This window comes from Eretmochelys imbricata, chromosome 18 (genome assembly GCF_965152235.1).
Source record: "Eretmochelys imbricata isolate rEreImb1 chromosome 18, rEreImb1.hap1, whole genome shotgun sequence".
In the NCBI taxonomy this organism is placed as follows: domain Eukaryota; kingdom Metazoa; phylum Chordata; order Testudines; family Cheloniidae; genus Eretmochelys; species Eretmochelys imbricata.
Window position 1 is genome coordinate 23,952,815 of NC_135589.1, and position 10,922 is coordinate 23,963,736.

General features: G+C 41.1%; 1 protein-coding gene across 1 annotated transcript in view; it reads left to right on the forward strand.

Annotated features, from left to right (window-relative positions):
* Positions 1-9,398, forward strand: part of SLC45A1 (solute carrier family 45 member 1) — a 67,582-nt gene extending 58,184 nt beyond the window's left edge. Inside the window, exons 8-9 of the mRNA XM_077837295.1 lie at positions 556-761; positions 9,132-9,398. Coding sequence (XP_077693421.1) covers positions 556-761; positions 9,132-9,398 — 473 coding nt within the window. The remainder of the gene's footprint in view (positions 1-555; positions 762-9,131) is intronic.
* The last annotated feature ends 1,524 nt before the right edge of the window (positions 9,399-10,922 follow it).

The following is a 10,922-nucleotide window of genomic DNA, read 5'->3' on the forward strand; positions in this document are numbered from 1 at the left end:
TATCAATCATTTCTCCACTAAAGATCTTACATTTCATTCATAGTCCTGTTAAAGTTGTATCCATAAACCATAGATTAATAATAGACAGGGTTCAGAAAACATGGGGATGTACACCTAAAAAGCCTTAATGTGGGTAAAGGAAGGATAGACAGGCCATTCTTCAGTTCATAATTACCTTCTTAACATGCTCTGTGTGAAAGACCTTATTCTGCATGACCTGAAAAGCTGACAGTACCAGAAGCTGATCACTCCAACCTTATACAGTATCACATATGCTAACTTTACAAGTATTTGCATTAAAGTATACTTCAAAACAATTGGCAAAAGTAAAAATTATGACATCAGATTAAGAAAAAGAAATATAATATCTCACAAATTCCCTTTATTGTTTGTGGAAAGTTATTTCCCATAATTAAATAAACCAATAATTCTAATGCTTTGAGAAGGTTAAAGACCAGGGCAACTAGGATGTAGTCACAGCAGAAAGTTAAAAAAATACACAGAATCTGTTTATATGTTTCTGTGCAATTTATTCTCTTAAATTCTATTTTACAGCTGCACTAGAAAAGCTGGAAGAATACTTCAGTATTCGCACCCTGTATTTCATAGCATACCTTGCTTTTGGACTTGGTACAGGCCTGGCTACACTCTCCAGAAATATCTATGTGGTTTTATCTTTATGCATAACTTATGGTATTTTGTTTTCAACGCTCTGCACACTCCCTTATTCTCTGTTGTGTGATTACTACCAGAGTAAAAAGGTAAGTTTCCCACTACTACATGTTTTTAAACCATAAAGTGCAGAAGTTTCTACACTACCCACAGCTAAGACAAACTTCTGCCAAGACAGATCATGTTCAACTAGAATTTTTTGCTCCTTTTCTTTTTCTGCTGCACATACAATCAGTTAGAATTAACTTGTTTAAAAATCTCTTTCTACTATGTGGCCAGCCACGGGTAGAAAGGGAACTGAATCTTCTTCATCTCTACTGATTTTCCTTTGCCCTCCTCCCCTTCCCAGCCTCTCTAATGCTTACTTCTTTTTCCTTGTCCCTTGCCCTCCGCTGCATATTGCTGAGAAGCTGAATATTTTATTCTAAGTTATTTTTTCATAGCTCAGTCTGTGCTGGCCAGGACACTATTAATGGTCCTATACTCATGTTTGGCAGAATCTGATCAGGAAGCATAAGAAAATAAGAATAGCTATAGTGGGTCAGACCAATGGTCCATCCAGCCCAGTATCCTGTCTTCCGACAGTGGCCGATGCCAGATGCTGCAGAAGGAATGAACAGAACATGGCAATCACTGAGTGATCCATCCTCTGTTGTCCAGTCCCAGTTTCTGGCAGTCAGAGAATTTGGGACACCCAGAGCATGGGGTTGCATCCATGACCATCTTGGCTAGCAACCACTGATGGACCTATCCTCCATGAACTTATCTAATGCTTTGTTTAACCCAGTTATACTTTTGGCCTTCAGAACATTGCTTAGCACTGAGTTCCACAGGTTATTGATTTGTTGTGTGAAGTACTTCCTTATGTTTGTTTTAAACCTGCTGCCTATTAATTTCATTGGGTAACCCCAGTTCTTGTGTTATGTGAAGGGATAAATAACATTTCCTTATTCATTTTCTCCTCACTACTTATGATTTTACAGACCTCTATCATATCCCTGCCTAGTTGTCTCTTTTCCATGCTGAACAGTCCCAGACTTTTTAATCTCTCCTCTTCTGGAAGCTGTTCTATACCCTTAATAATTTTGGTTGCCCTTCTCAGTACTTTATCCATTTCTAATACATCTTTTTTGGGATGGGGCAACCAGAACTGCACACAGTATTCAAGGTGTGGACGTACCATGGATTTATATAGTGGCATTAAGATATTTTCTGTCTTATTATTTATCCCTTTCCTAATGGTTCCTAATAGTGTTAGCTTTTTTGACTGCCACTGCACATTCAGCAGATGTTTTCGGAGAACTATCCATGATGACATCAAGATCTCTCTCAAGCGGTAACAGCTAGTTTAGATTCCATCATTTTGTATGTATAGTTGGGATTATTTTTCTAATATGCATTCATTACTTATCAACATTGAATTTCCAAAGCCACACTGAGCACAGGGGGATGGATGAGCTAGAAATACCACAAGCAGTCAAGACTGAGCGAGAACTAAAGGTGGGATCAAAGAAGGTACATATGCACCTAATCCTGTTTTTAGGTGCCTGAGTCCCCTTTTTAGGCACAGTTGTGATTCACAACCTCCTACTCAGCTGCCGCCTAACTTTGTAGTACCTAAACTTGCTTGTTGCATAAGTTTTGGCAGTAAGAGTTCCATAGGTGCCTGTGTTTCTGCTACTGAGCATGCACATTGCGGCATCACTCTTGCTGTCCAGGTGCATGTCTCCTGCCTATGCTCTGGAATGATTCACAAACTGAAGAAGATGGGTATTAGAGTGCGTAAGTCATGTGTGGGGCCCAATCTGGTAGGCAGTCTCTTAGCACACCTACTGGATCAGGCCCCACATGTGAGTTCACACAAAACAGCTGGGGGGAGGAGAGGAGGACAACCTCCATTCTAACTTTTAGCCTAGTGGTTAGGGTATTTATGCAGGATGTGGAAGACCCACCCTTCAAATCCCTCTCTGTCTGATGAGAAGAGATTTGAACAATGTGCTATAGGATATTCTGACATGGGGCTCCCTCAGTATCTCCTTTTGAAGTTGGCCCACTTTAATTAAATGATTGAATAATTAAATATTAATTGGACTGAGAAAGAATTAGAATGACTCTATAGCTTAGTGGTTAGGACTGTGGCAACTCCCTGTTCAAGTCCATTCTCCCCTTCAGGTAGAATCATAGAAGTATAGGACTGGAAAGGACCTTGAGAAGTAATCTAGTCCAGTCTTCTGCACTCATTGCAGGACTACATAATAATTAGACCATTCCTGACAGGTGTTTGTCTAACCTGCTCTTAAAAACCTACAATGATGGAGATTCCACAACTTCCCTAAGGAATTTATTTCAGTGCTTAACTACCCTAACAATTAGGAATTTTTTCCTAATGTCCTACCTAAACCTCCCTTGCTGTAATTTAAGCCCATTACTTCTTACCCTATCCTCAAAGGTTAACAAGAACAATTTTCCCCTCTCCTCCTTGTAACAACCTTTTATGTACTTGAAAACTGTTATCATGTCCCCTCTCTCAGTCTTCTCTTCTCCAGACTAAACAAACCCATTTTTTTCAATCTTCCCTCATAGGTCATGTTTTCTAGACCTTTAATCCTTTTTGTTGCTCTTCTCTGGACTTTCCCCAATTTATTCACATCTTTCCTGTAATGTGGCACCCAGAACTGGACACAATACTCCAGTTGAGGCCTTATTAGCATGGAGTAGAGTGGAAGAATTACTTCTCATGTCTTGCTTACAACACACCTGCTAATACATCATAGGATGATGTTCACTGTTTTTGCAAGTGTTACACTGTTGACTCATATTTACCTTACGAGCTACTGTGACACCCCAGATCTCTTTCTGCAGTACTCCTTCCTGGGCAGTCATTTCCCATTTTGTATGTGTGCAACTGATTGTTCTTTCCTAAATGGAGTACTTTGCATTTGTCCTCATTGAATTTCATCCTGTGTATTTCAGATAATTTCTCCTGTTTGTCCAGATCATTTTAAATTTGAATCCTATCCTCCAAAATCCAAAGCACATCCTGGGTTAGTACCTTAACTGATCAGCTAAAGGTTATAAGGAAGTGCCTTCTTGGGCTGTTTTGTGTGAACTCGCATGCAGGTTTAAATTAAATTTATTCTGGCAAAAGTAGGTGTGCTGAGAGGCCAACTATTGGATTGGGCCCCCGCATTCAATCTAGACAGCTGAATGCCTATCTTCCCCTGATTAATTAATCACAAACAGAGATAGGTGCCTTCCTACAGACCAGACTTAGGCACCAAACATCAAGAGTGGTTCAGGGCTTGGCATGCATCCTTCTCATAGACATCTCCCATTGGCTAGCTTAGATGGCTCCCTGCCTAGCAGGGCTAGCTTTGTTGATTGCTTCTATGTCTCTCCTCATTCATTGTGTAGGAGTCTGGGTGCCCAACTCAGGCTTTGTGGACCACAGTGATGTTCCTGTGACTTTCTAGGTGCCTAAAAGTTAGGAGCATCACAACACCTAAATCCCTTTTGTGGATCTGGGCTAAGGAATCTCTAAAAATGTTTTAGGACACCCCAGCACTATACAGCAAAAGGGAAATACCATGTCTCAACAGAAATACTGTTCATGCAGGTGATATACACTGGCTGAATGGCAACCCTAAATCTCAGGCAAACTTCATTACTGCTGGAGCACTTACTACAGCTGTCAACAAGGTTGCCTAAGCATTTCCATCATAAATCACTTTTCAGTTACTCATACCTCTCAGATTTGCATGATTAAGGGTGAATTTTTCCAAGTCTAATTTCTGCCCAAGGATAAACTTGTTCTATTATCTGCACAAAAGCAGTTCATTTTTGAGAATGGGGGGGACCTATTATTTTAAAAAAATCTAAAATATGTAAGTTTTATATGAACAGTTTTAGCAATGTCTGGAGGCAAAATAGGAAATTTGGTAGGTAAGAGCTGTGAGGAAGGAGAAGTGTCTTACAGTATCCTTGTGAAAATCCATTTGCCTTGTCACCAAGTTGTGAAGGTTTGAAAATAGTAGCTTGTACATGCCTGATAGCTTTTGAACTATGGCTGAAATTTTAACGTTGACGTTTGCTGACTTTTGAGTGCTTAACTGTATAACCCTAACATTATTGTGATGCTATACAATATTCTACATGAATTATATTTGCCCAATTGTGACCCTAGCCGCATACTCATACAGGGGATAGACAATGTAAGGAGTCCTGGCTCCTCACATAACAGGGAGGAAAGCAGTTTCTACAGGGCTGCTACTTTCTCTTTTCCCCTGCACATGTGATGGGCCAGGACAGGGAGTAAAGAGAACCTTGGATACGAAATGTCCTCCAATACGCTTGCCAAGTGAACTGATGTGCCAGGAAAGTAATCTGTACTATCTGTAGTGCTAGCACAGATTATTTCCTCCCCTAGAACAAGGGGATACCCAAATTATGATTCTCTGAGTCACAATCAGTTTCCTGGCTTCAGCATTTCCAACCCCAAACATTTAAAACAAAAATCATAAGATTGGCTTTAAAATCATGTTTTTTTAAAAAATAATTAATTTGTGATGAGTTCTATTTGCCTTCTGGGTTTTTAGACTCTAGGACACACTAGGATCACATTTTCAAGATATTCTCCACAACCATGAGGGCTAGAAACTTCCTTTATCTATATACAAAAGCTCAGATTCTCACATATTAATATCACTCCAGGAGCTTGGGAAACACTTTTTGTCACAAGACTCCCAGTAAAATTGTGAGAGTTGGCAAGATTGTTGTGTGCTTCTGTGGCAGACAACAATGCATTGCCTCTTCCGCAGGGCTTGTGGCAAAGCCACAAATTGGCCCTAAATTATTAGACCCTGGTTGCACAAAGGATTGTATGCAGGCATACAGGATCGCAAAGCACTAAAGTAATGGAGCTCCATAGGTGTAACTCTTTGCAGGATCAGGCCTTATTTAGTAGTATTGACATATCTTGGAACCACTTGCACACTCGATAAACAGACCTACCCAATTAAAGCTCACACAAATCCTTGTGTCAAATACTCTCAAACAGATGGAATTTAATCTCAGTAAACTTTCTCCTGCATTAATTTTACAAGTGACATTAACTGAACAGCACACGCCTGTATTCACCTCTTTGGATACAAATATTTTTCCAAAATTCTTAGCATGTAAATAAAGATGCAAACATGACGTAGAAAAAGATGTAAAAATTTAAGGAAAGGGGGGAAATCGGCATCTTGCATTAACTCAAGCAGAATGTAGTATTAAATAAGGACATTAGACAGTTTCACAATTTAAATTATTTTACGCAAAAATAGCTATTTTGTTTTTTTAGAATCCCACTGTTAAATTCTTTTGTTTCCCCATTTACGCTTAAACGATAACTGAGTAAAACATGGGTCACTATATACAATGGGAACTGTTTATTGGCATCATCTGCTAGGGCAATTGTCAAATTCAGATTCCGAGGTAACTGGAATTAAATTAGCTTTTTATACATTGTAAATTGTAAATCTTGTTTCTTTTTTATATATTCCTATTATTATTACATTAAGTATTTCAAACCTTGTTAATATTGACCAGAGACCTATCAGAAAATTCATAGCTTTCCTAAGCATCTGTAGAGCAAAAATGACATGATTATGGTAGCTTCTTTGTGAGTACAGGGTTCTGCATAACATCAGTGAAAACAGACCAGTCTTATTAATTTAATTCTACTGCTTGTTAGAAAAGATAGGAATGGTAGCAGAGACACTGGAGCTGTTGATTTGCAGGTTCAGGAAGATAGCAAATGCATCAGTTTACATGTGGAAGTTGTTTTCTCCACTGCAAGAGTTAAAAGCTAGTTTTATTAAATGAAGGCTTAAAATCTGCAAAAAATGGATGGCTGTAGCTCCCTCACACTGGTGAGTGGATTTCTGCTTGTTACTGGTGAATGGATTTCAAGTAACGAGTATTAACATTATCAGTCACTGTTCTAGTTAATGGGCTAGAAGTGTCTGTTGGAATAGTTGTGTATTTATCCTTCTCTTGTTTAGCTAGTAAGTGTTTGGCTGTACATATTGGGCCAAATCTTACTCCTATTGGTATCAGTGGGACTTTTATAAAATGATTTCTGTGGTAGCAGGATCAACCTCACATTCAGAATTTCCAATGGAAGATTTATCACATTAAGAATTCTATTCTCCAATTGATGTTGACCAGAAAGAAACAACTTTTAGGAGCATTAATGGTATATACTTGTATTAAGGGGAGAAAAGATTCCCCAGCAGACAAATTCAGGAAATATTGGAGTTTCAAAAGGTAGAGAAGATCATTTGCCTTTCTGCTGAGCTGTTTCCTTTATGCACAACTGCTTTTTCCTATGGCGTTGCCTTGGTAGTCCAGCATTAAGGGAATAGTCCAGAGAAGAGATTAGTTTGCTAATTAGGGCTGTCAATTAATCACAGTTAACTCATGCAATTAACTCAAAAAATTAATTGTGATTAATCACACTGTAAAACAATAGAATAACAATTGAAATTTATTAAATATTTTGGATGTTTTTCAATTATTGTTTTTCAATTGGATGTTTTCAATTATAAGGCAGCATACAAAGTGTACAGTGCACACTTTATATTATTTTTATTACCAATATTTGCACTGTAAAAGTAACAGAAATAGTATTTTTCAATTCACCTCATACAAGTACTGTAGTGCAATCCCTTTATCATGAAAGTGCAACTTACAAATGTAGGGTGTTTTGTTACATAACTGCACTCAAAAACAAAACAACGTAAAACTTCAGAGCCTACATGTCCACTCAGTCCTACTTCTTGTTCAGCCAAATGCTAAGAGAAACAGGTTTGTTTACATTTACAGGAGATAATGCTGCCCACTTCTTAATTACAACTTCACCTGAAAGTGAGAACAGGTGTTCGCATGTCACTGTTGTAGCTGGCATCGCAAGATATTTACATGCCAGATGCGCTAAAGATTCATATGCCTCTTCATGCTTCGGCCATCGTTCCAGAGGATGTATTTCCATGATGATGATGCTTGTTAAAAAAATAATGCATTAATTAAATTTGTGACTGAACTCCTTGGGGGGAGAATTGTATGTCTCCTGCTCTGTTTTACCCACATTCTGCCATATATTTCAAGTTATAGCAGTCTCAGATGATGACCCAGCACATGTTGTTTGTTTTAAGAACACTTTCACTGCAAATTTGACCAAATGCAAACAAGATACCAATGTGAAAGTTCTAAAGATAGATACAGCACTCAACCCAAGATTTAAGAATCTGAAGTGCCTTCCAAAATTTGAGAGGGATGAAGTGTAGAGCATGCTTTCAGAAGTCTTAAAAGAGCAACACTCTGATGCAGAAACTACAGAACCCAAACCACCAAAAAAGAAAATGAACCTTCTGCCGGTGGTATCTGACTCAGATGATGTAAATGAACATGCATCGGTGCACACTGCTCTGGATCATTATCGAGCAGAACCTGTCATCAGCACGAACACATATCCTCTGGGAATGGTGGTTGAAGCATGAAGGGACATATGAATCTTTAGCGCATCTGGCATGTAAATATATTGTGATGCCGGCTACAACATTGCCATGCAAATGCCTGTTCTCTTTTTCAGGTGACATTGTAAACAAGAAGCAGGCAGCATTATCTTCTGCAAATATAAACAAATTTGTTTGTCTGAGCAATTGGCTGAACAAGAAGTAGGACTGAGTGGACTTGTAGGTTTTAAAGTTTTACATTGTTTTATTTTTGAATGCAGGGATTTTTTTACATAATTCTACGTTTGTAAGTTCAACTTTCATGATAAAGAGATTGCACTGTGTAAGGTGAATTGAAAAATACTGTCTTGTTTTTTACAGTGCAAATATTTATAATAAAAATAAATATAAACTAGAACTGTACGCTTTATATTGTGTTGTAATTGAAATATATTGGAAAATGTAGAAAACATCAAAAATATTTAAGTAAATGGTATTCTATTATTAACAGCTCATCGCGATTAATTTTTTTAATCGCTTGACAGCCCTAGTGCTAACCCTCAAACCAGTGGTTTTCAACTTCTGGTCCTTGGACCCGTGAGGGTCTGCAGTTCCTAAGATTTCCAAAGGGGTCCACACCTGTATTGGAAAAAATTTAGGGGTCCTCAGATGAAAAAAGGTTGAAAACCACTGCTACAAACCACTACTACATTCTCAACAATACTGGTGTAAATTCAGCAACTACTGGGGACAGTAATTCCTTACTCTGCTAGGTTTGGGAAATCAATGTGTCCTCCTCTATTAAATGTAGTGAATGCTGCATATGGATGTTAATTATTGAAAGTCTCATCTTGCAGGTTTGCATTTAGCATATTGTTTTACCATGTTAACAATTTGCATATTTTGCTCTGGTTTGCTAAACTACTCTCTAGTTCTCATATGATTTTCTTTCCCTTTGAACAGTTCACAGGATCGACTATCGATGGTACCAAGAGGGGGATGGGCGTGGATATCTCTCTTCTGAGCTGCCAGTATTTCCTAGCTCAGCTTCTTGTTTCTATAGTGATGGGACCCATAACTTCCATGGTGGGCAGCGCTAACGGGGTGATGTATTTTGCCAGCCTCGTGTCTTTCATTGGCTGCTTGTTTTCCTCTCTGTGTGTCATATATGAGATTCCAGCCAACGAGGAGATGGCTGAGGAGCAGCAGCCGTTGGTGCTCAGCGTGTGAAGGGGCCCCAGCTCCGCAGTGCGGGATCTCTGGTGCGGCTCCATCAGCCGCCGGAGAGGGGCTGGCGTCTGCCGGGGAAGAAGAGGCACCAATCCGTACGAGGCCCGCTGGACGCTGCAATAAAAGCGACTCAAACAAACTGTACTTGTGCCTCCTTATTACTCCGGACGGCAGGTGCTGCGTGCCCCGCGGGAAGGCTGCCCCGATTGCCCCTGGGGCGCTGCGCACAGCTGGCGGGGCCACACCAGCCAAAGACACGCCCTGCAGCGGCCGGTATGGGCGGAGGAGGGGCAGCGGGGCGCGCCTGTCCCGGAGACCGCCCGGTGCTGGGGGAGGGGGGAATCCACCCCCTCCTGGTGGTCGTGTCTGACCCGACGTCACGTCGGTCAGATCTTCCCCAAAGGGTTATTGGAGGAGGGGTCACGGCCTTAGCGCCATAAGCCCCGCCCCCGAAAGGCCAATGGCCTTGGTTATTGCTAGGACAACCGCCACTGATTAGCACCTCCTATTGGGCCGCCGTCCGGATTACTCACTGGTAGCCAATGGACTCCGAGAGTGTTGTGATATCATCTCTGATTGGCTACTGAGATGGCGTGCCCTCCCTCAAAGGGGGCGGGGCTTCGGCTTTGACTTGACTATAGTATTCCGTGTATCCCGCCGCCCTCCCATTGTTCTGGTCAGTAGCGGCTGCTCCCCCTGAGTCCGTATCCGGGTTCTCTTGCAGCACTTCGCAGGCGCCGCTGTAGAGTGAGTCTGTGGGAGCCCGGAGAGCGGGGGTGCTGCTGGCCGGGCTGAGCTCCCGAGTCTGTGCCCGGCCCGAGCCGCCGCTGGGTCCCTCCGCCTGAGCCTGCTGTGGGAGTGTGGCAACCTGGGCCGGGGGGTGTCTTACGAATTCATGCCTAGTAATGAACAAAGGATCTTTGGCACTCCCAAGTATATGGAGGATCGCAACAGAAAACCTATTGTCTTTTAAGATAATCAAATCGTTTGCACTGAAAAACATGTTGAGTTACCTGGAAGTTTTTCAGCTGGTTTGTGACGTGCTCCACAACCAAGCCAGCGTTTGAGTCTCTCAGTGTTCAAGCCAACAAGCTTTTCATTTGGCTGTTGGGGAGTGGGTCATAGCAGCCCACTTGCTCTAACCACAGGTGAGATCACCGGTGTACATTATTTCCGGCCGATGTTCCCCTTGGGCTGCTGTTAGCGTACTGGGGCGAGTAGCTTCCAGTCTTTGTTCCTGGTCAGACACTATTACCCTGCGTACCAGGACAAATAACGTCCGGTTATTGGTTCTAGTACATCCGATGAAGTGAGCTGTAGCTCACGAAAGCTCATGCTCAAATAAATTGGTTAGTCTCTAAGGTGCCACAAGTACTCCTTTTCTTTTTGCGAATACAGACTAACACGGCTGTTACTCTGAAACCTGGTTCTAGTTGAATACCATTAGAGCCTTTACTAGGGTAACTTAACTTCTGCTCACCGTTTCACAATCCGTGGGCCAGTAGGAAGGGAAGTGGGGATTGC